The following is a 25,166-nucleotide window of genomic DNA, read 5'->3' as shown; positions in this document are numbered from 1 at the left end:
TGGAGAGAAATCTACTGCCTCTCTCACTTCCTCCCTAGCAAGACAAGCTTAGGAGCATCACTGCCTTCCCTGAAGGAAACTGATTATCATGGAGAAGAAAGCAGAAAGCCTCTCAGAGATGACAGAGCCCAGTAACCCGATGGAAAAGCATCTTTTTGTTCCCATTAGCTTGCCAACAGTGCTGATGTTGAAGCTGATGGCAGAGCTTCTGCTTTGTGCAGAAGAAGGGGCATCATCCACGCTGCCCTGGGCAGCAGCAAAGGCTGCCAGGCGAGCACAGCCCTGACGATGCCACAGATGGGCTGTGACGCTCAGAGATCCTTGGCTGTGGAAAGCCAGTTTCCAGCCCACGGCTGGAATATCTTGGCTGTAAATAACCTGAGATGGCTGTGGGAAGATGGGACAGCGAAGAGGGGACAGCCTCCACCTTTTCTGCTAGCCCGGAAGCTGCCTTAGGCCTGCTGGCAGTGACTCAGCTGTCATATGGGAAGAGCAGGCGTGCAGTGCCGCCTGCTTCTCCCTCCTAAAGTACTAAGGCAGGACTGGTGTAAGCAGAGGAGTAGAAATAGCTCTGCACAAGGTGCCTGAAGAGGGGAGCATGCTGCGTCCTCCAAAAAGCATGGCAGCAGATGCACCTTCCCATCCCTGACGGAGGGGCTGCTAGAGAAACCGCCATCCCACGCCCATTGCTTACCCCCTGGCATTTGGCCGACAGTCCTGCATATGTCACTGGGGGAAGTGTCAAATCTTTCTTGAGAGCCGACTGTGCTGATTTAACACCCTGTCACTCACAGCCGCTGCACAGGTGTGACCCAAGAACACCAATTCTTATCCCTTGATCATATGTCATATCCTCAGCCTGCTGAGCCTCTTATTAGGTTAGAAAGTTGGTGCCACTTTCAGTCTTTTCTATCTTCTTCCTCTTCCTCCTCCTTTCCTGCCTCTCTCCCTCAGTTATTCAGTAGCTCATCCTACCATGAAACTATTTCTCTGTTTTTGGAGCAAGCAAGATCTTCCTCACCTACTTGCAGGCATGGACTTCAGTATTGCTGAACAAGCTGCACCAAAGCAGCCTGCTAGAGCACTGGGTGTACACATGCATCCTATAACTCAGAGCCCTTTCTGCTTGTTAACCAAAGAAGTTGCCCTGACTGCAGCAGTCATGCCTGAGATGAGATGATTGAGTGAATATCTGCTTCATTCCCTTTACTCAAACCTCTGAGCTTGGAGAGCATTTTCTTCCAAAAGCTGAAGGTTGACTTGTACTTGGTGCATATTTGGACTGTTCAGTTATTGTTGCAGAAAAAGGCAAAAAGAAGTTTCTGTCACAACCAGCCATGCATCCCACGGTTCATTTATAGCTGGGCCAACTGGGAAGAGCACACAACCAAGGACTGAGTTGAAAGCAGACATTGCTGCTGCAGTCCAGAAGTGGCTCATCTGGGTCAGAGTGAAGGAGCAAAGGCAGAAATCTCAATAAAGTCACATTAATGGATTTGCTTATAGAAGTTTCTTGTGGCATCATTCTTGTGGGAAATGGTCCAAGAAGCAAATCCCAAAGGCTCATGTTTACTTTCCTATTTACTGTCACTAGGCAGTACTCATTCCTCGATGCCACAGGTCAGCCAAGAAACCTCTTCAGTGAAAGAGAAGGGCAAAATGGGATGCAGTAGAGAAGGCTCTGACTTGTAGCGAAGCTTCTGCAGTTTGCACTGCAGGTGGAAACTCTTCTTGTTTTCCTATGGCAAGGTAAAATTAAGCCTGGGGTAAGGATCTGGGTCTTTCAGAAATACTAAGTGCCCCTTCAAAGCCAGCAGCGTGCTCTCTGATCTTGCTGGGCAAGGTAAGCATGGTGCAGCTCTGCCTGCGCTTTCCCTGCCAGACCTCCCTTGGGTATCAGTCTACCACAGATTGATTTGCACTGGCTGAGCTCCTAGCCCAGCAAGACATGCAGTTGCTTTCATTTTTACCCTAATGGAATGTATTATTTTCCACCCGCTCAGACTCTTTTACAGTGATTTCATAGCTCCACCTGCCTCAGCAATAATCCCTGCAAACTTCCAGTTACACTGAGCTGATCCGTCTGTGCAATAGGAGTATGCCTTCGAATCAAATATTAAAACTGGAATCCATTCTGTGCTGGATGTTGCATTATACATTGAGAAATTTCATTTCTCCAAGGGATGGCTTGCAGCAGAGAGCACACTGAGGAAGTAGAAGTGTGTCTGTGTTGTTCTAGCACAAACACAGCTATTTGAATGAGCCGCAGTAAGAACAGAATTTGTGTTAGATCAGGAGGATAAAATTGGATTGAAATTGGATATATTCAAGTACATGCCATTGATCTCATCAGTCCTTACTTTACATATGTTAGATTTCCTGCTGTCAGTATAGAGAAGCAGCTCTAAAATAAGCCAGAGGTATGTTAAATGGAGAGCAATATGTTCAAGCAGAATTACGATGTCACATCTAGATTTGTTTGAGAGCCAGAAATCACGTTGGAGCTCCGTGTTGCTTCACACTGTGTCCTGTTCACATCATAGCTATGGGTGTTCCCAGCGATGTTGTTCAGGTTCATGTAGCCTGGATGAGCAAGATGGGGTTAAGACTGCAGGCAGGAAGAGCACAGCTGCTTTCTGCTGGCTGTGTGGGGGTGACCTCCTGTGAGCGGAGCTGGGTAAGGACTCCCACCAGGCTCCCAGCACTCCCAGTCCTATCCTTCTGGCACCAGTGTGGCTTAGTAGCCCTGTAACTGTGCCTCAGTTTCTCTCCTTGCCAAAAGGGAGGCCTAAAACCTATTAGTTTGCAAAGATTAATTACTCAGGCTCCTCAGCATGCTCTGCACTTGTCAGAAGGACGATGATTTCTCTAGAACTGGAAACCCTCCTTCTTATCTTTCCCACACTTGCTGCTTGCCATCTGGCTGAAAAAAGGCACAAATCCTTCATTTAATTATACTGCGCATTTTATTATCTCACCTCAGATTTTGTTGTTAATCTCTTTTACAGATTTCGTGTACATAAGTGGAGTCTTTTAGTTTCAGCAAGCTGTATCGCTTTCTCTTCTGATGCTGCTGGTATCAGTCAGCTAAAAGAGAAGAGAGGAAAGAACAAGTGTCCTTAAAATTTGTCATTATGCTTTATATATCATTTCCTCCTCCTCAGCTCCTCACCTAAAGAGCAAGGAGGCAAACTGAAATCAGCACAAAGCAGAACAGCAGCTCCCACAGAGATAAAGGACCCTCTGGTTGGGGTGTTTAAGCCCAGATCAGACAAAGGTCCGGAGAGAACACAGCTTCCATTGCCCTCCAAATCTGGAATAGCTGCATCCATCATGCCCCTGGACTTTTCTTTTTGCGATTCCCATGTGCTAGGAGCAGATTCAGGGCTGGATTTGTTAGCACCCAACACCTTTAGTTGCAGCTAATTCACTCACTATAAGTCCCTGTGTAGGGACCAAGGTGCTCATATACAGCTGCAGGTGCTGAGGTGCCTCACCTGTGCAGGTTTCCTTATAAGCTCAGCTGGAAATTGTACCCTAAAAACTGAGGACTTTTGAGAAGGAGGAGTGGGGAGGTAGGAAGCGGTGCTGCTGGAAATTGTTGCAATGCTGCCAACAGTCAACATCAGCTCTAGGACACAGACAGCTCTCTAAGAGAGCATATAACCTTCCCAGAAGAAAAGTGTGTACATGAGAGAGAGTGGGGTATCTGAGGACTCTGTAAAGTGAGCAAACATGACACAAAAGCCCTTCTAAGGAATATAAATATCTCCACGATGATGAGCTGGTGAGAGGAGAAAGGCAGAATTCCCAAGGCAGAAATCAACCCCCTGCCAGTACCGTTTGGGGTGTCCTGTAACACCTCCGTGAGCAGTTTCTCCAGGACACCTTGGTATTTTTCCAGCTGCCTCAGTATGAGCCACGTCCCAGCTCTGACAGGAACAGCTAGCTGCGGAGGAAGGAAGAACATCAGAAGGAGGAGCAGAGCAGAGCATGGGCAGGCAGGTCAGGGTGCTTCAACCCCACTTTGCTCACGTCAGTAGAGGGTCTGGGGTTGGTGTGAGAGGAAGAGGATGATCATTATATCAGGGAAAAAAACCAGTGTTTTGGATTCAGCCCCATCTACTGCCGATGCAATTGTGTACTGTTCAAAGTGCCAGAGTTTTCGTATATTGGATCATCTCTAGTCTGACTCAGAAATACAGATAAAGGCACCTACTGGCAACAGAGACTGTAAAGAAGAAAAATCATTTCTACACCTTATAATCCTCCACTATCTCATACCTTGACCCTTCAAAACATCAGCTTTACTGATGCTGGTGAAGCATCCTGCATAAGAAAAGGTGTAGGATGAAACATCTCCCTGCCTGCAGCCCAACCAGCTGTGAGCCATGGCTCAGATGTACCCACAGTAAATAGAGTTGTTCCAGTCATGGCTGGAGGCACAGGAGGGTTTGTGGCCGCATGAGCATTGGTACTGGGAAGTGCCAGTTATTTAATGCTTTGAGCTGTGAATCCTTGCCGTTTAAATCCTATTATTGACTGCTGGTGCACCATGTTTGGGAGAGCAGTTGCACATTGACCTGCATGTTGGCCGAATTCCATGGCCTCTCTGCCTGTCCTGTGGTTTGGGCTGGACCTTCACCCTCCTTTTTTTGGCAGAGGCCAGTTGTGCTGCCCACAGGAGCGGCTGCACTGACCGGACAAAGAGCTCCCTGCATTCAAGTGGAAAAGCACAATTTTTAGACTTAGCTAACCAAGTAAGCATGCCTTTGAGGGCTTAGACTGGCACTTAAATCCCTAAAATTGGCAATTTTCTGCTCTGTATACAGCCTTTGGGGGGTGCAGCTGCACGAGCCCCGGTTTATAAGCAAGATCCTGCCAGTGCAGAGGGCTGTGAGATAGGAGGTGAGCGACACCAGACAGCTGATGCAGAGCTGCCTGCAAGAGTGACAAGTTAAAATCAGACCTGCTGAGCTACAAATTACTGCCTTGCAGTTGGCTGGCATTCCCTGAATGGCAAAGAAAGACCTCATGTTGTTTCCATCTTCCTGTGTGAAGGTGGAGGCTAGGTGGGTCTGAGGGGTGTCCAGGCTGCTCAGTGTCTAAGATAATTTATGGCATGGAGGTAAAGCTGTTCTTTGATGAAATCTTGCTGGGTTGCCTGGCAGAACTGGTAGGAGATGGGTGATATTGCTTTACATGACTGTGAGCTCCATAACACCACCCACTGTCTTCTCATGTGGCATCTCCAAGTGCTCGTCTGCAGCCAGGACATCTCTTGGGCTGTTTGTCCCCACTGCATGTCCTCATAGGATCCTTAGAGCCACACGGTTCAACGTACCTGGATAGTCTTCATTCCTTCGATATCTGCACCAGATTGCTCAGAGAAGCCTTCCTCTTCCAGCTGCTGCAGAGAGGTCAGGGATTTCTTCTGCCCTTTGATCCTCTCCTTTTCCTGCAACCCCACAGCAGAGAGCAAACAAGGCAGTGATACACAGCATCATGTGGGCACCAAACACGCTCTGTGGCATCTCAGTGATGCCGTGTGCCTTGGAACAGGACACAAAACCCAAGCAGCTGGTTGTCTAACTGCTGCCTGGAGCCAATGCAGAGTGGTTCCCTGGGTGGGTGTTTGGGAACAGACCCATCAGCTGCGGTCATCACAGCATTGGGGACTGTAATTCTGATATGCGGGAAGGGCTGCAGTGCTCAGTGTAAGACTGAGTTACAGGATTGCAGGCAGCGATCTGTAGCAAACATGACACTACTGGACGACTGCTTTGATCTGTGCAGGACAACGCTGTCAGCAGGAAGAGATTTACTGATCTTACAGAGCTATTCCACTGGCCCACTTCTGGTTCTCTTCTGTCACAGTGGCACTGAAGTTTAATGAAGGCCTGCACACCCTCATTGCAAATGGAGAGTTCTGTGGATACATTACATATTGCCAGCCTTTCTTGGAAGTCTGCAAGGTCATTCTATCACATTTATGGGGCTAAGCTTTGCTCCAGGATCCTCCCTTTCTTCCTAACCCGAACAGAACAAAATAAAGTTGCTCTGGGATAAGACCAGCACGACAGGACACGAAAAATGCATCATTGTTTGTGCTCAGTGCCATGCTGACTGCTTGCTATGCTCTTGCTTTGTTTTGAACGTGTGCTCAGAAAGCTAAGACTGATTTCACCCACGTACCTCTGGAAGCCCCTCAATCACCAGCAGACGCATAGCTAAAAGGGTAACGATGTATGAACCATCTGGGGACTGTGCGTGGGTCCGGGTCCTCTCCTTCAAGGAGGCTGAAGGATGTCTGCGCTTCCCACAAGAAGAAATCACTATCCAGCAAGCAAGTAGGTATTGGAAAAAAGATTTCACCCCTGTATCAATGGATTGCAGTGTGCGGGGGAAGCTCCCTTTGGCTGTGTTTAAGGAGAAGATGCAGTCTCTGAGGCTGCCTGCCTGATACCTTTCAACAGTATTAGTTTCACATCAAAAGGAAAACATTCTCTCTGCACATCCCAGAGGTGACAACCATCTGGAGGATGGTTAATTATTTGTTACAACAAAAAGACCCATCAATGTGGTGATGGGAGGCTGCAGCTCCTTTACAGAAATTACAGCCAGTAGCACAGAAGAAAGAAAAACGAGACCTGCTACCAGCAGATGATATCCTACATAGGTTTTCTGTTTCTTATGTAAAGGAGTCCCGGATTTTCCTTCCTAGTCTCACACCTTACAAATTGTCTCTGCCATCTCCCATAGCCCTCAGCTTTGGAACAAGCGAGGGACTGCCAAAGTCACATCTCCTGTTCTAACAGAAGGGGTGGATGATGGCAATGACAGTGCAAGGTGTGCACTGGCAGAGCTCAGGAGGAAGAAACCTCTGTGTTATTCACCAGTGCCTGTCTCATGGATTACCTGCATTTTCTGGATGTCGCTCTGGGTGAAGAAGGGTACAAAGCCTTCAGCCTGGTCTGCCAGCACTGCCATCACGTACACCAGGAGCAAACCGGCCGCCGCCTTCTTCGAAACCATCGCAAGAGTCTGAACAACACAGGAAGGAGGATGCCAGGGTAATAATAGAGGGGGCCATTTAATGAGAAATCCCTTTGGCTTTTCATCAGTTGCAATCTAATTTAGCCACCAGCTAACTAAAGGTATATTTACTCTTCCAGATGCTCCTAAGCTGAGAATAGAAGCATCTTGACTGACAATTCTCTCTCAAACTGTTTCTTGTAAACAGATTTGTTCTTGAGCAATATCTCCAGAGACTGAAAGCCCAGCCCTTCAGTACTGTTAAAGACTCCTCTGTTCTGCAAGCTTTAGCCCTCCAGCTGTAGTGGTTTAAGACCTGCATACATCCAGAGCAAAACACTCTCGTCAATCCCTCTGACAGCAAGGGAGAGCGTGATGCTGCAGGAGAGAAAGAATGTACTACGGCTGCTTTGTTAAATTTTGTTTTCATATCTCTCACCCCTGAAAACCTGCACTGATGGGCTCAATCTTTTAATAAGCCTCATTGGGTCCAGGAGAGCTGCGAAGGGCGTTTGCCAGCCTTGCTCCATAAAAGACAAGTATAAAAGGCTTTAAAAGCTACCTTCTGAAGTGATTTAACAGTGACTTCAGATGGGAAGAGAACTTATATAAACATTAAATGCTCTCTTTAAATATTAAAATATTCTCTCTGGATGCATTTAATGAAGTCTGGTCCCACAGCTTAACCACTCTACCTGATTGGAACCTGCTCCTTAATTAGTTTCAAAAACCTCTCTGTTTGGACACCATTAAAAAGACATCGTTAGGTCAAATTTGACCCCTAAATTAGATTTCACATAAATATCAGCTAGTATTGAACTGAAGGCAGTGGAAGTTAATAAGTATTCCCCTCTGCCTCACTTCCCAGTCCCATCCATCGCTGCGTGCCAGGCCAGGGAGGCTGATGGGAGTGGGTTTGGATGCGGCACCCAGACAAGGGCAGCTCCTCCCTGCCTGCCCACACCACAACATCCAAGCTGTCAAACCAGGAGTTGCTGCAGTGATCAAAAGGGGATTTTCTCAGGCTCTCCCCCTTGTAATACAACGTGTTGATATGCATATGTGCTGATAACACAGTGTTATCTCAGTGTCATCAATCTCTTGTGTGGCTTCATTTATTCTAAGATTGCAATAAAGTACTGCCATATACAAAGAGATAAACTCAGTCACCTCCTTCATCTCTTATTGACTAGCCCTCTGCGAATTGATTCTCACTCTTCCCCCAGAGAAACACCCCCGCACATTACTCTAGTCAAAAAAATATCTTTTATGCATGTCCCTTCCTTAGTTTGTAAGCAGGACATGTTTTCCAGACCTGAGATCATCAGCTCAGTGCCTCTCCAGGCGGATACGTACCTTGTTGTTTGTGAATTTGCTTCACAGCTACAAAGAGAAAGCACAAAGCAGAAGGATCCCAAGTTCAGAATCAGCACAACAAAGTGCTGCGGTCACATGAGGCCAGGTGAACCAGTGCCCAGCCCTCCTTATGGCTGCATAACTTGGGGTGAAATGCCTATTTGGAGGCAGGATGGTGAACATCCACCTGGTTTCTGGTATGAGAACAGCGACAAGATGGAGCTCAGCTGATGCACTGTCTTCCAAAAATTCAAACTGTTACTGTCGGTAGGAACTCTGTGACTTCAGTTCTAACTGTTCAAAGCAGCTTCCCAAGTGCAGAGGGCACCCAGGGCTCACCGTGCCTGATGGGTGCTCACAGTGAGCAGGAGTTGATGGAATCAATGCTCCCACTGTGGGAGAAGAGCAGAAAGCACCTTTCCTCTTGCTTAAACATTGATTTTGTTTCCTCTTCTTGTCAGAGCTCTCGTGTTCAGCAGCAGCTGCTGAAGCCAACACACACCAGCACCTATGTGAGAGCACACAGCTCACCCCACTGAGCTGGGAAATGGAAGCACAAACACAGACACACCCACCTGGAGAGCACTGCCTGGGCCAGACCTCTTCTTGTTCCTTGTCACACCCGGCTGGGATCCTGCCCTTATATACCCACACACAATCACATGCCTGCACAGTGCCCACACTCCCGAGCACCACAAAGCAGCTGCCTGGCATGCATGGAAACGTGTGCACCAGATGGGCAGCACCTTTATCTGCATCAGGTTTTTAAGAGTTTCTAGTTTCCAGGGTGATCCCCATCCCTGCTTCCCCGGGCTGCTGTCTTTTGGTGGCAGCTATCCTCTGTGTGGCCCACAGCCACAAAGGGCCCTGAGAGCAGATCACACTCTGCCTCGGTTTCCCCATCCATAAGCTGGAGAACTTCCCCTCTCCTAACTTGTCTGTTTAGATTGTGAGCCCCCCAGGATAAAGATTTTGTGATGTGGGTGTGTCAGCAGTCAAATGATGTCATTCTTAATTGTCTTTGTCCTGTAATGTTAATAAATCGCGGTAACAACAAAGCCACTAAAATCAGCACAAGGCAGAATGATGTCTGACTCTCTGGCATTGTGAAAGCGCTGATTTAAGGCAACGAATACCCTGGTAGGATCTAAATATTAATATAATAAAGAAAGCTATCCATGCTAAAGCTATACCAAAAGGTTTATAAAATGAGTGGAGCAGTGGGGAGATGCCAAGGCAGTATGAGGGATTTATCTGTCCATTCTGAGTCCTCCTGTGGCCCATTCCCTTAATAACAGCATCTCACAGTCCTGAACACACCAACATCCCTCAGGGACAAAACTGTACACCAATACCTCTCTCAATACAGATAAGGCACAGAAATTTGTCTAAGATCTCATAGGGTTGCCTTTGGTCCCACAAAACCTTCAGGCAGATGCTGATGCTGGAGGATTTGGGATCAAGTCCAGGTGCTGCTCGCAAATCAGCAGATCTGCATGAGGAATCCCAACAGTGAGCAGCCTCAAGCTGGGGAGATGCAAGAGGAAGAAATGAGCTGGGGAAGCAATGAAAGCCTCCTGCATCAAAAGCTCCATGGGGCGTTGTGGCAGGGGAGCACGGCGGTGCTCTGCCTGGATGCTTGAGCACTGAGCAACGTTTGCTGGAGACAAGAGGAAAAGAGCTATGGCCCAGGCCTCTAAAGTGTCTTTTCTCACCTATTTCAGTTGCAGCTGGTAGATACGATGTGTACACACACACCAAGCTCTGAGCCTCACAATGGCCTCATTGCTGCCACTGCAATCAATACTGCTCAATTTGGGCCAAATTCTTCCTTAAGAGACACGGCAGTCGCTAAGATCCCCATGCATTTATTGCAGCTTATCGCTGGGCAGCAAAGCAGGCTTGGAGATAAAACTTCTGGAATGGTGAGCATAGTTTTTCTCCCTGGGACCGTGGCTATGTGTGCTGATGAAAAGGGGATGACCAATAGTTGTTGACTTGGTTTGTTTCTCACCCACCTTTGCTACAGATTTTGTGCAAAGCCCGTTTGACACCAGTCCCTGTTTTAATTGACTTTTTTCAGTATCTCTTTTATAGTTATGATGGATGCAGCTGACGAGTCAGCAGATGGTGTTGGGAAGTGACAAATCACCAGGAAAGGTCACTTCTGCAAAGCACTAAACTTTCCCGTGTCTTTTCCCCTTTTACCTCAAAAATGTGTCTGGCTGGCAGCTTTCCCGTCCATCTGTGATGAAGCTCTCCACTTCATCGGAGAGAGCAACCTTTAAAATAAAAAGAGAAAATGGGAATTAATCATATCTGAATTAGCTGGGTGCTGTCGGCCAGGTTTGCCTCTTCATTATGCAAGCGTGCTCAAAAGGGAAAGGAAACAGAACTGAAAATAAGGGGCCTGACTCCCACCCTCCACATTTTCCCTTTACATTTGCCCATAAGGACAGGCTTGGCACACCTCATTGCAGACACAGAACGAGGATACACGAAAATAAAAGTCACAGCTGGAATTCTGACCCCCAGCATCGTAATAGAAGTCTGTCCTGCTGCAGTCCCATTAACAACTTGCAGTCTTCAGGCTCCTGGAAGCTCTCTTGGTTTTCTGAAGCAAAATTGCAGCAGAGGTGAGAAGCTTCACAAAAAACAGATGTGCAAAATGGAGTTGCTCGCAGTTCTGTGAAGTTAAACGTTTGCCATAATTGGGAGTAATTTAACAGGAACCGGGCAGTGGCAGCAAAGCCTGTAAAGCCATGTATCAGTGGCAATGTCAAGGAATCAGGAGAAAGTGAGTTCCCTGTGCCAGCAGCACTGAGCATTTGTCTCCATGTCCTGCACTTTTCCCTCCAAGTCGCAGTGTGCTCGGGGTTTTTTGGCAAAGAGGCTGCATGAAAAGCAGCTCTAGGAGCCAGCATTGAGCTCCAGTCCCAGGCAACAGCAGCGGGCGCAGAGCAGGAAGAGTGTGAGCAGCTGAAATCCCATATTCTGCTCTGCCCTGCACATGGGCAGGGATTTTGGTGCCCCCCAGTGAAGGCTGTAATGTTGGATATCAAGCCATAGCAATAGCCCCGATAGCTGCTATGGGGTGGACCACCCCCTGTTCCCCATTATAAAACCTCTGTGCACGGGGCTGGCATATACAAGAAGGAACATCTTGCCTTTGTGCTTGGCAGAGCCTGGTTTGCTCCCACAGTTCCATCAGACCCACAGCAGCCACCAGGATTGCATGGGTCTGCCTCCCCCAGTCCCTAACTCCCCTTTCCCAGTGCCTATGGGAGCACTGGTCTCACCCACTCCCATCAGATTATTTTTGCTTGGGTCAAAACCAGGTGCTTGTGCTGCTGAATGTGACATCTGCAGTCACAACTGAAGTCGATGTGGGTAAGGAACTCATTCCAGGCTCCCCGCTTTGGAAGCAGGAGCAGAAAGCTCTTTCTCACAGCTCAGGCAACATCCTCCAGATGCTGTCTCTGCATGGATGCATTACAGATTTAGCAAGCAGTACTGTCTGTGGCTGCTGAACACCCCTAATGAATAAAGCACCAGTGGCAAATTTTAATGCAGTTTTCAAAATATTCATGCTGGATAAATATTTGAAGAATCGCAGGCTTAAAACACATGTTAATTTGCGGCATAAATATTTTAAGCATGCAAACATTCCCCTCCCGTCCCCACTTTTGCTTCACGTCCACTTCCATTTCTCCTCGGTGGTGTAAGTCATGGTAATGCATGGCCGTGCAGGGAGAGAATCAATAGCAAGGATTTAACTCCTGCTGACGCCCCGAAACAGCTCACCCTCCTGGTTTTAGCAGCTAATAATGATCTCTTGAATTAATGGGGAATTTGTCTCGTGTTGTTCCTCTCTCCTCTCACTCTGCTGCCTGGTTCCTATGGCCAGAGGTTCCTTGTGCTGAGGGCAGGGAGCTGCCAAGTGCAGATATGGGGGAGGAAGTGGAGGCTTTGGATGTGTGGCAGAGATGAGGAGCATCTCAACAGCACCTTCCAGAGGTGAGAAACTGATGTACCTGCAAGCACAAAGCTGAGCACCAGCATCTCCAGATGGAGCAGCAGCACCACAGCAAAGCCATGGATGGCCCTGAGTTACATCCCAGCACCTTGCTGAGTTCCTCTGGGCACGCAGAGCACCCTGAGGGCCTCCATCCATCGTTTGGAGCCTGGCACATCTGTGCCGCAAAGCCTCTCTGCAAACCAAGCCTAAGCTGACCAGGGATGGACATCCCAGAAGTGGAGGCACCTGGAAGCTCTGCCTGCTGCCTCTGCTTCTCCAGGCCTGAAAAGGTTATAACATGAAATGCTTCTGGACGCAGCCTGGATGGATTTCACTTCTCCATGAGAGGCAGAGGAGAATCAGGGGCCAAAGTATCCCATTTCCTAATCCTTTAAGGAAAAGAAATGAAGCACACCCAGATTTCTATGCTTATAAAAACATTATAGCCTCTCAAACGGGGGGGAGGGGGGAAGAAAAAAAAAGGGAAAAAATGATTCCTTGTTTTGTTTTTCTTCATTTTTGGTCATTCCTTTGCCATTCTCTCCCCAGTCTGGAACCAGTGAAGAGAGAAAAGAGAGGAGGTGAGAAAACAAGATGAGATGCAGCTCATCTGTTTCCATTTTGGTTTCCAAATCCAAACCACCAGTTTTGCACTTAGAGGCTCAGGAATATTTTTAGGAACATTGGAAAATGCAGCCTCATGCGCAGTGGGGGCTGAGCCTGGCTCTTCCCTTGGCTGTCACTGCAGTCCCCTTGCACTGAGCAGCCCCATCCTGGATTCATCCAACAGCCCTGGGCTGAGGCTCTGGAGGAAGGGACACCGTTCAGCATTTCAGGAAAGGAATTTCCCACCCCACTCACAAGGCATATTTATTAGATTTGATGAAAGACCAATTTAGCCTTTACATGCACCTGGCACCCGCTGACCTTTTATTTTCATGCTACCTCTTTGTACCTGCCCCTACTGTTCTGCATCAAATAACAATATATCAGGTTAAGCATAGCAAGACGAAAAGCTCAAGCACTGAGAAGTGCATTAAATCGCTGCTTTGCAGGGCTGCTTGCACTGCCAGATCAGCAGGAAGATGATGTATGATATTCTTGCTCACGCAGATACAGAATGCAGCCCTGTGATCCCCTTTGCAGGCAAAGTTTGCAGGTACACCCTGTCTTCCTGCAGAAGGCAGCAGTGGTTTTGCTGAGGAGGAAGGGGAGTAAAAGCCGAGGTAATAGCACTCAGGATCCAACCTCCAGCATTTGCAGTTGTTGGCCATGGAGATTATCCATCCACGGGAGAACTGTAGCATGAAAAGACCTTGCTGCTCTCAGTGCTGCCAGCTCCCATGAGATTTCCCGATACGGTGGACTGGATTATGCAGGATGGCCAGGATTTATCGCTGCTTTCAATGGAGAGTCACCCTTTTCATTCCAGAAAGCCTCGGCCGTTAATAGTGGTTTATCTGCAACAGGGGAGAAGAGTTTGCTGCTGCTTTATCTCCTTTCAGACGTTCAGGACAGCAATTCATTCTGCAAGGCAGCAAGGAAACAGGGTCAGATGTCTTCAGGGTGAAAAAGGCTGCACATGGCAAGATAATGTGCACACTGAGCACACTGGGAGAAACCCAGAGCCTAGCAAAACACTGCAGGACATGGGAACACCCCCTGCAAAAGTCAGACAGAAGCAGAATGATCTGCAGGGACAGGTGGGTCCGTACGGGCAGGTGATGGTTCCAGCACAGGACTCAGATTTGACAAACCGCCTGCTTAATCTGTGCATGTTTTGCTTAGGTGATGAATAGCAACCTCAGTGAAAGCCTCTCAACCACAAAAGCTTTAGAGAGCTGAACAGTAAAGATTGAGAATTAAGGAGAATAAATATTAATGAAAGGAGTGGGAAATTAATCATTTTTTCCAGGTGATCTTGCCATTACATTGCTCAGATGTGCAGGGCTGCTGCATTCACCTTCTTTCTTGAGCACGTGCCCTGGGTCCTGGTGGGAGCACTGGGATGTGCCACGGATTGCATGTGGGAAGGAAAATGAGGCAATAAATGGGAAGGGAATAGGAACTGTAAAAGAAAAGAGTCGCTTTACTAGCACAGGATTCAGCCTGCAACAGGAATTGGTGCAAACCCTCCGCTGGTTTTGATGGCCTGAGGCCAAGCACAGCACCAGGCTTAGCTCAGCCAGGCACAGCCCGGAGCCAGCACTGTTATGTAAAGGGATGGGGAGAGCTGGGCTGGGCTGGATGGAAGCGATGAATCCAATTATGGGATGAAGGGCAAAGGGAGGGAAGGGACACATTTGGACTGGAGCAAATCTCTAGGAGGTTTTAAAGAGGACAAAAATGAATTCCAGTGCGGGGTGCCCAGCCTCAACTGCAGCCAAGAGAAATAAGAGCCCCAAAGTAGGGCATAAGGCAGGGAACAGGGCTCTGCTGGTGGCCAAGGCAGCCATGTGAGGGCTTCTCGTCAGAAGATCCAAAAGTGTCTTTGCTGGGAGCACCCACCTGGCTGCCCATGGACCCATAGAACTGGTGGAGCACAGAGGTAGCCCCACCAGGCACCAGGAACGGCTCCTCCAAAAGCAGAAAGTAAGCCATCCGCACATGTTTCCTCCATGCTTTTCCCCAAAAAGATTACTCCCATCTGGCCCTCTCACAGCAGTCTTCAAGTTTCTGCAGAGAGAACCAAGGGCTGCGCACTGGAAATGAAAAAAAAAAAAAAAATAAAATGACCCAGTTATGACAAAACGAAACAGCATGTATAAAGCATCGCTGAAGAGGGCTGCAAACATCCACAATAAGGCCCCGAGGAATAACAGAGTTCAACTTCGAATGGGATTTACAAATTAAAAAAAAAAAGATTATTCCTGTTTGCCTAAACCCCATTTTCCGACTGCTCAGCCCTTCTCAAAGCTGTGGAAAAGTGCTACAGAACAGAGATGGTGGAGCTGCACTCCTGCAAACCTTTGGTGTTAAATGGAAAACCTACCTTTTGCCTCTCAGACATTGCAGTTCAGTGTCTGCCCCTGGAAGAGCCTGAAGAGCAGAGCCCTAGATTTCCCTGCAACCCCTCTCTAACTCCTGCTTGTGGTGAAGAGCCCATAAAACAGAACAAAACCAAGCAAGGATTTGATTTTTATTTTTCAGTTTGCAAGGCAAGGATCTCACAGCAGCAGGCGGCATCTTCTCACCTGCATTGCCCATCACCCTTAGCAGTGTGTGCCTTGCTCCCTGCCACAGCTGCTGACATACAGAGCTGTGATGGTGCTTTGGTTTGCTGGGCAGTGCTGGCTGCCCATCCTGGTGCTGCAGTGAGGGCCAGTGAGGCTGTCTTGCAAACCTGCCCACTCTGCTACAGCCCTTGTTTAGCACTTAGTTAAAGGTGTTGGCAGCATCATGCTGAGTAGTGCAGGTTTGCAATTGAACCAGGATTGCTCAGCTCCTTGGCAAGGAAATGACAGGACCCAAGGAATTCCCATCTCTCCAAGGAAATCCTGTGGTTCTTGCAGGGATGTTACCTGGATCAGCAGCAGGAGGAAAAGCAGGGGAGGTGATGAGGCCCCGCTCGCTTGCCAGCACTGCACACATGAGGTGTGGGTGGCTGTGGTGAAGCTCTCCCTACTTTCCAGCTGTCTTCTAGCCCTGGTGCATCCATCCCCTGTACAGCTGTACTGGTGAGAGCCTGGAGATGGGGTGTGAAAGGAACCTGCATGGAACCCTGGAGATGGGATCCTTCTGCACAAAGCTCCTGGTGCAGAAAGCAAAGCAAGAGACAGGCTTCTGCGCATTCTTATTTTTGAGAAGCGAGGGCATGGCACAGAGCCTCTCTGCACCATTAGGTCCTTGTCCTGGGTGGATGCAGCTGTGCCAGCCCAGAGGAACAGCAAACAGCCACAGCTGAGTTAACCTATGCTGGGCAAGGAGCAGCCAACCAAACCAAACTGCAGATGCATCTCTTTCCTCCTCTCTGCCACACATTTAAACCTATTTGATCTCCTGGATTGATCTCCAAGTTTGTGTGCACACATCCTGCTTTGGACGGGGCAGCTGGCAGCGCCTCACCCATCACGTCCTGTCAGCTCCACTCAGCCTCACCTCCACCAGGAGCTGCTGGGAATGAATCCAATTACAGGATAAAGGGTTTTCTTCCCCTCCATATGGTCTCCATAACACTCCGGCTTTATCTCGCTTTAACCCCTTTCCTGGTAAGGGAGCTCACAGCCTGGCGTAAGCAGCTCAGTGCAGCGGCCGCACGCGGCTGCTATCTGATATGGGGAGGTGAGGTCTTCCAGGGTCAAATGCCCATGAGGAGGAAGGAGCCCCTCCAGAGGAGCAGTGCAGAGCAGTGCACTGCAGAACCATGCAAAAGCACAGAAGCAAACGCAACATCATTTTGTATTCAGTGTTTGTATCTGGTGCTCGTGGCCGAGGTTTAAAGTCCCGTGCATTAGTCTATCAATGGAATTTCAGCCCAACCGCTTGCCTCAGGACTGACTTCTGTTGCTTTCACATTCCCTTGCTCTGCGGATCATTCCATGTTTCCCTGGGCAAGTTGCTCCTTCGCTTTTGCCCAAGCAGCAGTGAGCAGCATGCTGCCTTGCACAAGGACAGGGGCAGCAGAGGGCTCCCAGCCACCCCCTCCCACGGCTGTGTTACTGAAGCCCGATGAACCAACCGTATCAGCTCGGTTATTTGATTATAATTATCATTTCTTGCTTTACACGGGACATGAAAGCCTAGAGAAGCTCAGGGCTCCTTCACGCAATGTGCTGACAAACAATGAATAAGAGAATCTCATCTCAAAGAGCTTAGCAAAGCAGAAAAGCCTGCATGAGGGAAGAAAGCCTTCCTTTTCTTAAGGACAAACACAAAGAAACAAGCCTCTCCTCCTGCATTAAACAGGGCCTGGATTTTGCTGTTGCTTTCTTTGTCATAGATTCGGCACAGAAAGCAATTGAGAGCTCTCTGGGAGACAGCCCGTAAAGTTTCCCTGCTAAGAGACACCAAATTAAAGCCATCACTTTCCATTTCTGTGACAGGGACACCGAAGGAAGCGAGGTTGCATTCAGGACACGTCCTGGAGGAACCAGCTAACCTCCCCGGTATCATTTTCTTCTGCAGAGTTGATTCGAGGCCTTCAGCATTGCTCTGCTGGCTGCTGACCTGCAGAGAGCTCTAAATCCACATCGACTCCGACCTTGGAGGATCAGCCAAAACACCAACCTCAGCTTGTGAGGGAGAAAGCTGGGTTCTCGAGGACAGCTGGGAAGGGACAGAGCCACGTTCAGACCCTCCAGCAGGACACGTGTGGCTCGGGCTTACCTGCCTCGTGTTCAGCTCCCCAGAGTGGGAGAAGTCCAAGAGAAAGTCCTCTTGGTCCCACTGTTGGCAATCCTGCATGTGAAAGGTGTCTGGGTGCCAAGCATAAAGCCAAAGTCGTACCATGCATTAGCTGGAATGCAGAGAGAAGAAGGTTTGCTCTGGTCAAAGGAAAACTTAAAACGAAAAATAAAGAAATCAATAAATGATGGTGACGGCGATTATACCAATAATGATCCTACTGATCCTTTCCCACAGCATCCGTGCACTATCCAAAGTAGACTTTCATTTTACCTCCTCCTCCCTCAGACCCGCTTCCTTTGTACAACTATATTACGCTTTAGAAGAATATGAGACACTATGAAATGTGGCAGAAAGTCTCACAGGGAAACATGGGGAGGTGAAAACGAACTCTCCCGTGAAATAACCATGTTTTTATATAAAGCCTTGGAGAAAAAAACAGATCTTTCATATGCTCCTGGCACAGCCAGCAAAGTCCACGTCTTTTGAAGATGAACAATCAGTGATATTTTCTATCTGAAGAGTTGCCTTCTAGCATAGAAATTGGGAGTGGCACACTGGAATTGAGATTCACATCTGCACGTGCTTTTTTATATGCAAAAACATGCTCAACTGAGTCAGAATCCTGACTGGAGTCAGGAAAGGCATGAAACAGGTGAAAGCTTTGAGAAGTAGAGCCATAGGACTGCTCCACACAAACCTCTTTCCCTCGGGGATGATCTCATGGAAAATCTAAAAGAGACCCAGACTGGAAATTTCACGGCTGGCAGTGTCATGGGATGTGCAGGGAAATATTCCTGAGAGGCACGGACATCCCATGGGGATCACTTGTCTCAGGGCACCTGAGGCTGCTGTGACCCATTTACTCTTGCCATGTCCTACTTCTGCTCCTCTGACCTGTGCAGATGGATCAGTGGGCCAGCGATTAGGGCATCATCCATCCTACCCACACCCCTCAGCCTTCTGCTCCTGCCCTCTAGTTCCAAGCCATTCCAGTCTTGCAGATCTCATTCCTCCAGCAAGACACGGTTGACTTTTTCCATCTATGTTGCCTTGGTGGAGGGCAGCAGTGGGAAGGAGGCTAGCAGCTTACTGCATTAACAGATCAGGGCCATTAACGCCACCAGATGTCAGAGATTAATGGCAGAGCTTCACTAAGTCGTCTTAGGCAGGTCTCATGGAGAAGGAGCACCCATGACCCAGAAGGAAGAAATGGGGAAGAGCTTGGGCAGGATGGAGCATTGGTGCTCTAAGCTATGGCTGACCCTGCTGAGAAGGTTTCATGATCTTGTGTGCTCTGGGATGGGAATCCCACACTATAAGATGAGTGCTTAGAGACCAGGAGAAGTTTATTTCCACCCCAACGCACCTACAAGCTGGTGCTGCTCTCTCTGCACCATCTCTGGAAGGAATTCAGGACCTCACCAACATTTCCTTTCCTTCCTCCACTGCATTCATACTCTGCTTCTCCAGCAAACTGCAGTACCTTGCCAGGCTACTTCTAGTGTTGTGGGCAAGGACCCTTCCCAAGCCCTGCCAATCCTAGCAACACTGCAACCAAGACAGCAGCCCAGATACCTGGGACGGGGAGGAGGTGCAGGTGGGAGATGATCATCACCACCTCCTCGGAAGACCAGGAGGAAGACAGAAGAGGATATCCAGCCCTTTGCACTCTAGTGCAATCAGGGTGCAGCACAGCCCAACTGCCCCCCAGACGTTCTGTTAACCAAGATGGCAGCCTTTGGGCTGGCAGCAACTTCCCCTCCTGCCTTTGCCCAGTGCTGTACATGTAGGGGCCCTTACTCACACAGGCAGAGCCCAGTTGTGATGGAAACACGAACCCAAACCACGTGGTGCTCACACTGAACCAGGCACCTGAAGCACAGTGTGGCCGATCTCTCTCTGCTCTTCCCCCCAGCAACTTTCCCAAGGGCAGTGAAGCAGAGCTGGGTACCCCTCAGGCCCCAAACACAGGTTGACCCAGGGATGCCCCACAGGCTGTGATCCAACATGGACTCAAGCAGAGACCCATTTCTCCCATCAGTCATCCAAAGGACCCGCTCCCCAACTCACCACCTCTCCTCCTGCCATTGCCCCTTTTCCAAAGGTCTTCCCTTCCTCCCACAACTCCTTAAACAACGTTAAACACTTATTGCCAATTAATACGCTTTAATGCAGGTTTTGGGGCCAACTGGCTACTTAGAGGGTGCTTAAACCATCAGCCCCTCTCAATCCCGTTGCCCTTGTCATACAAACTTAGCCTAGCCCCTAATCCGGCCTCCCCCCGCACTCCCTCGACAAGGCCCAAAGGTATAAAACCTCCCTGGGCACACGGCACCAACACCCTCAGCACGGCGCGGGGCCAACGCACCACCTCTCCTTCCCCTGGGATTTACTGGTGTTCTTAGTCATTAATTAAATTTCGGAGCTGGGGGAGGGATCTTTTGGTGGGGTGTTTATTTATTTATTTATTACCATTGGGTTGGGGATTCCCTCCCTTTTTTTTTTTTTTTTTTTTTTTTTGGTAATTGGGGTTGAAACAAAATTCATTACAATAGAGCACTTGATTGAAAAAATACCCTTAAACGCAAAGCAGCTGCCATAATACTGGCAGGATGAATGGGACAGAAGGTATCAATTTTTATGTGCCTATGTCCAACAAGACAGGGGTGGTGCGAAGCCCCTTTGAGTACCCCCAGTATTACCTAGCCGAGCCCTGGAAATACCGCCTTGTGTGTTGCTACATCTTCTTCCTCATCTCCACTGGTCTGCCCATCAACCTCCTCACCCTCCTGGTCACCTTCAAACACAAGAAGCTCCGGCAGCCGCTCAACTACATCCTGGTCAACCTGGCGGTGGCTGACCTCTTCATGGCCTGCTTCGGCTTCACCGTCACTTTCTACACAGCCTGGAATGGATATTTCGTCTTCGGTCCCATTGGCTGTGCCGTGGAAGGCTTCTTCGCCACTCTGGGAGGTAATGGCTGCAGAGTGGGATGTGGGAGTGAGGCTGGGCAAAGGGTGGTCTTGCTTCTTTATAGGGCTTTAGAAACCCAATCCCGTATTCATGGGGCTGATGAGATGGCCTTGGCTGCATGGGGCAGAGCTCCTCATGCAAGGTGCTTCTTCCCTATGGCTAGAAGATGGAAAGGAAAAAAGACTTATGCAAGCTTAATCTTGATGCCAAGAAGCACCCATCTCACCGCTACAGCATGATCACTGCAAGGAAATGGGAGGGGGTCCTGGTTTGCAGAATTAAACCTGGGGTTGTTTGGCCAAGCTGCCCAGCATGAATCCAGGGGTCTTGGATCTAAGTTGCACAGCTAGCAAAGTCTTTCTGGGGATGGCCACCCAATGTCCTGGAGTCAACATCGTGCATCTTTGCCACCTTGTTCCAAGGTGAAGCATTTGGGAGGATTCCAAGGGGAAAGAGACATCCCAAAGTGGGAAAGGGACCACACAGAAAGGGTATGGTGTGGAGAGGAGGACTGCAAGACAAGGGGAGTGGTGACAGCTCATCTCAGGGCAAAAAGAAGCTGAGGTAGCCCCTACCAGAAAAGGAGAGCAGCAGCACAGAGGGGAAGGAGGATTCCAGGTTTAGCAACAACTGCTCAACTCAGCTCCACTTGCATTTGATTTAGTTGCACATGGGAGCTTCCTTATTTCTTCTCTCAGGGACACGAGTGTAGCTAACGCTTCACCCTTCAGAAAGCCCCTCTGCAAAACAGAAAAAATTCACTTTGCACCCCCAGCCCACACAGCCATCCAGGCCCACACAACACCTTCTAATTTATCTGACAGCTGCAAATCTTTGTGCAGAGACTCACAGCCTTTCTTCACTTTTTTCCCCCTAAATGGGATATTTCCTGCAGTGAAGCTGGTCTGAACAAAAGATGGATATTCTGTTAAGCAAAACAAAGTAAGACATCCTGATCAAAGCCAAGGACCAGGGAGTGGTTGTCTTGGATGCAGAAGACCATATGGGTCTGCACCATCTCCCGTTGTGAAAGCATGCATTACTAACACTTCCAATTTTCCTAGCTAGTAAAGAGAAGGAGGCTCCTGAGCACAAGGAGGAAGGCTTGATAGCAAGCAGTCACTGAGCAGCAGGTCTCCAGCGAATCCTAGCACAGGGTGTAGTTATCAGCAGATTATCACAGCTGGGGGCATTAGCAGGCTTACAGCACTGACTAAATGCTCCCAATCCCCTGAAGTTTTAATTATCCTTTATAAATACATGTGCATGCATGTCCACCCACACAACCACCCCCCGATCCAGCAGTGGTGGAAGACTCATGAAATACACATCGAAAGGCACCAACAGGTTTGGACACATCTGGTGTCTTTACCGGAAATTACACATCCTTACACCCAGGTGGAATTCTCTCTGTTGATTTTTTAAATGATTAAAACACCACAATGATCCCCTCCTCCATCACCAGCATCCCACTGAGGAACAGATACTCCTCTCAGCTCCCAGCCTTCTGCACATTTGCAATAGATTCTCAATTATCTAATAGGATGCTGGTTATCTGATCCCAATCTCCTCTGCTCGTTGCTGTGCCTGTGAAGGGAAGACCAAGGCTGGAGGAGCTCTCACCATCACCACAATCTTTCTCTTTCCATCCCTCCTGCAGGCCAGGTTGCCCTCTGGTCCCTGGTGGTCTTGGCCATAGAGCGTTACATCGTTGTCTGCAAGCCCATGGGAAACTTCCGCTTCTCTGCCACCCATGCCATGATGGGAATCGCTTTCACCTGGGTCATGGCCTTCTCCTGTGCTGCTCCACCCCTCTTTGGCTGGTCCAGGTGAGTCGGGGTACACAAGCACTTTGGTGGGACAGGAGATGTGCTTATGGCTATGGCACTTCCCGGGCTTCACCCAAGAGGCAATGGAGTGTGACAGGGAAGTGTGAGCTCAGATGTAAGACTCACGAGTGCTCAGAATCTCCAGCTGCAGCAGCCCTCCATGCCCTGCAGAGAAAGAAGGGCTTCTCTAGGCACTGCTCATCCCACCCATGCTATGAAGTGCCCATTTCTCCGTGCAGATCCTAAAGGGTATTTGAATGACCAGCCCAGTGGACAAGAGAGCTCTGAGCAAACCTGACTCATGCTGCTGCCCCAGCATTGCTGCTGGGAGCTCCACAGGACTTTTCTCATTATTTCTGCCATGCTTTCCCTGCATCCCATCTATCCTTTTTCCAGCATTGCAGTAAATTTCACTCACGCTTGCACACACCTGGCTCCTTCAGGCACCCACATCCTCTGCCAGGATGCATCACTCAGTGCACAGGGGAGGAATAAGTTAGAGGTGATTTCTCTAATGCAGCTCCAGCCCCAACTAGTACTCTACTGCAGAGCTCCCTGCGGGACATCGTGAGCCCCTTCCACTTCCTTGGGCATGGCAGGAGGTAGCTTTGGGGCAGCAAAGTTCCGCCACCACAACCCTATGATGGGACAGAGGCAGACAACCCCCATCCAGCCTTGTGTCAGAATCCCTGGCCAGGCAGGTCCTTGGTTGAATTGCAGTGTACTCTTAAGCCAGGGCTACGATGACATGAGCCCAACACAACTGCAGGGATTAAGCTTCTGAGAGCTCAGCCCACCGAGCCAACAGCTCCCATCTCTGTTCAGCATCCCTCCATCTGCAGAGGGAGCGAGCAGGTGGCTCCCGGCAGGCAAGTGCTCAGCCACGTAGGAAGGAAATAAATAGCCTGCTGCCCGTGGGAGGAAGCAGTGTCACAACAAAACGATGCTGCGCACCCAAGCGCAGTGTGTCAGTGTGGTTCAAGCCATGGGAGCTGTGCTGCAAAGCCAGCGAGAGCAGGAGCATGGGGCAACGAGCAGGGTGCAGAGGAGAAGCCAGAGAGCAGCTCCGACATGCGCCATTCTGGGAGCAACTTCATCCCTGGGGGAGGTGGTCCCAAGGTAGAAACCCTTTGTTGTCCCCAGGGAGGATCCTGGTGATGGTCTGAACATTTCTTGCTGGCAGGTACATGCCGGAGGGGATGCAGTGCTCCTGTGGCCCCGACTATTACACCCACAACCCTGACTACCACAACGAGTCGTACGTCCTCTACATGTTTGTCATCCACTTCATCATCCCAGTCGTGGTCATCTTCTTCTCCTATGGGCGCCTCATTTGCAAAGTCCGAGAGGTAACGCCCGGAGCTGGGGGGCAGAGAGGTGGATGGGGAAAGGATGGGCAGTGCGAACAGGGGTGGTTGTGTGGTGCCATGGGGGAGTAAACCTGAGGGCTGCCCCTCACTGCCCCATACCTGCAGGCAGCCGCGCAGCAGCAGGAGTCAGCCACCACCCAGAAGGCAGAGAAGGAGGTGACGCGGATGGTGATCCTGATGGTGCTGGGCTTCATGCTGGCCTGGACGCCCTATGCTGTAGTGGCATTTTGGATCTTCACCAACAAGGGAGCAGACTTCACAGCCACGCTGATGGCAGTGCCTGCCTTCTTCTCCAAGAGCTCCTCTCTCTACAACCCCATCATCTACGTCCTCATGAACAAGCAGGTGAGATGTGCTGGGGCACGGCCCCTCCCCTGCCCTGGGCTCTTGTGTCCATGGGCACCTCGATCCCCACCAGCTGCATCTCAGCCTGGGGAGCAGCAGAGCTCAGGGTCGCTGGCAGTTCTCAGTCCCACAGCACACCCTCACAATCCTCGAGTGCTGAAATTCTCCTTCTATCTTCCCAGTTCCGTAATTGCATGATCACCACCATCTGCTGTGGCAAGAACCCTTTTGGTGATGAAGATGTCTCCTCCACCGTATCCCAGAGCAAGACTGAAGTCTCCTCCGTCTCCTCCAGCCAAGTTTCACCTGCATAGACCATGGACAGTTTGAACTGGGTGACGGCCGAGCTCGGGGACCGAGACATCCCCACACCCACAACCACGTTCCACTCAGTCACTCCTCTATACGCTGCAGCCCTCCCCTGCTGTCCTGCATGCTCCTGCCTGGCAAAGCAGCTGTGCATGTGCTGCTGCTGCTACATCTCTTTTCCCCAGCTGTGTTGTCCCCCTGGTGCCAACATGGCCCTTTGAGCTCTCCCACAGCCCTTCCCCTGAGCACTGCACACCCTGCTCACTGACATCATGCTAAACCCATCCTGGCACAAGAACATGGGAAGAGGGGAAAGAGAAACCCCAGGTTGTTATGGGGAGGGGGAGGAGTCCCTTTGTAGCACCTACTGGTCCAGAAGGGAGAACTGACTCTCTGACCCAGGCATTGTATGCAAACACCTTTCCCAGGGTTCCCAAACGCACATGCAGAGCTGCAGGGTGGGCAGCAAGGAGGGTAGATACTTCTCCCACCAGGGCACCACATCCATCCCATGTTCTTCACCCTCTATAGCACTTCTACAGCACCAAAATCCAGTCAGATCCCTTCTCCAGCTCCTGGGAGCTG

At 49.6% G+C, this 25,166-nt stretch overlaps 2 protein-coding genes across 3 annotated transcripts; one reads left to right on the top strand and one right to left on the bottom strand.

The window, feature by feature from the left end:
- Positions 1-2,947: 2,947 nt before the first annotated feature.
- Positions 2,948-9,023, bottom strand: MLN (motilin). Of its 2 annotated transcripts, none has more exons than XM_010724334.4 (5): positions 8,967-9,023; positions 6,919-7,044; positions 5,345-5,458; positions 3,841-3,949; positions 2,948-3,087 (listed from the first exon to the last, which is right to left on the bottom strand). In XM_010724334.4, exons 2-5 carry the CDS (start codon positions 7,033-7,035, stop codon positions 3,080-3,082), a joined length of 348 nt encoding a protein of 115 aa, XP_010722636.2. In that variant the 5' UTR covers positions 7,036-7,044; positions 8,967-9,023; the 3' UTR covers positions 2,948-3,079. The 2 variants fall into 2 exon arrangements, with proteins under 2 accessions (XP_010722636.2, XP_085066609.1); XM_085210483.1 differs by lacking the exon at positions 8,967-9,023 and adding an exon at positions 8,392-8,531.
- Positions 9,024-20,155: 11,132 nt separating this feature from the next.
- On the top strand, positions 20,156-24,586 carry LOC100545607 (green-sensitive opsin). Its single transcript, XM_003212975.5, has 5 exons — positions 20,156-20,728; positions 22,389-22,557; positions 23,741-23,906; positions 24,033-24,272; positions 24,455-24,586. Exons 1-5 carry the CDS (start codon positions 20,368-20,370, stop codon positions 24,584-24,586), a joined length of 1,068 nt encoding a protein of 355 aa, XP_003213023.1. The 5' UTR covers positions 20,156-20,367.
- The last annotated feature ends 580 nt before the right edge of the window (positions 24,587-25,166 follow it).

Source organism: Meleagris gallopavo, chromosome 28, assembly GCF_905368555.1.
Source record: "Meleagris gallopavo chromosome 28, MGAL_WU_HG_1.1, whole genome shotgun sequence".
In the NCBI taxonomy this organism is placed as follows: domain Eukaryota; kingdom Metazoa; phylum Chordata; class Aves; order Galliformes; family Phasianidae; genus Meleagris; species Meleagris gallopavo.
Note: the sequence above shows the minus strand (reverse complement) of the source record. Positions and strands in the feature narration are given on the sequence as shown.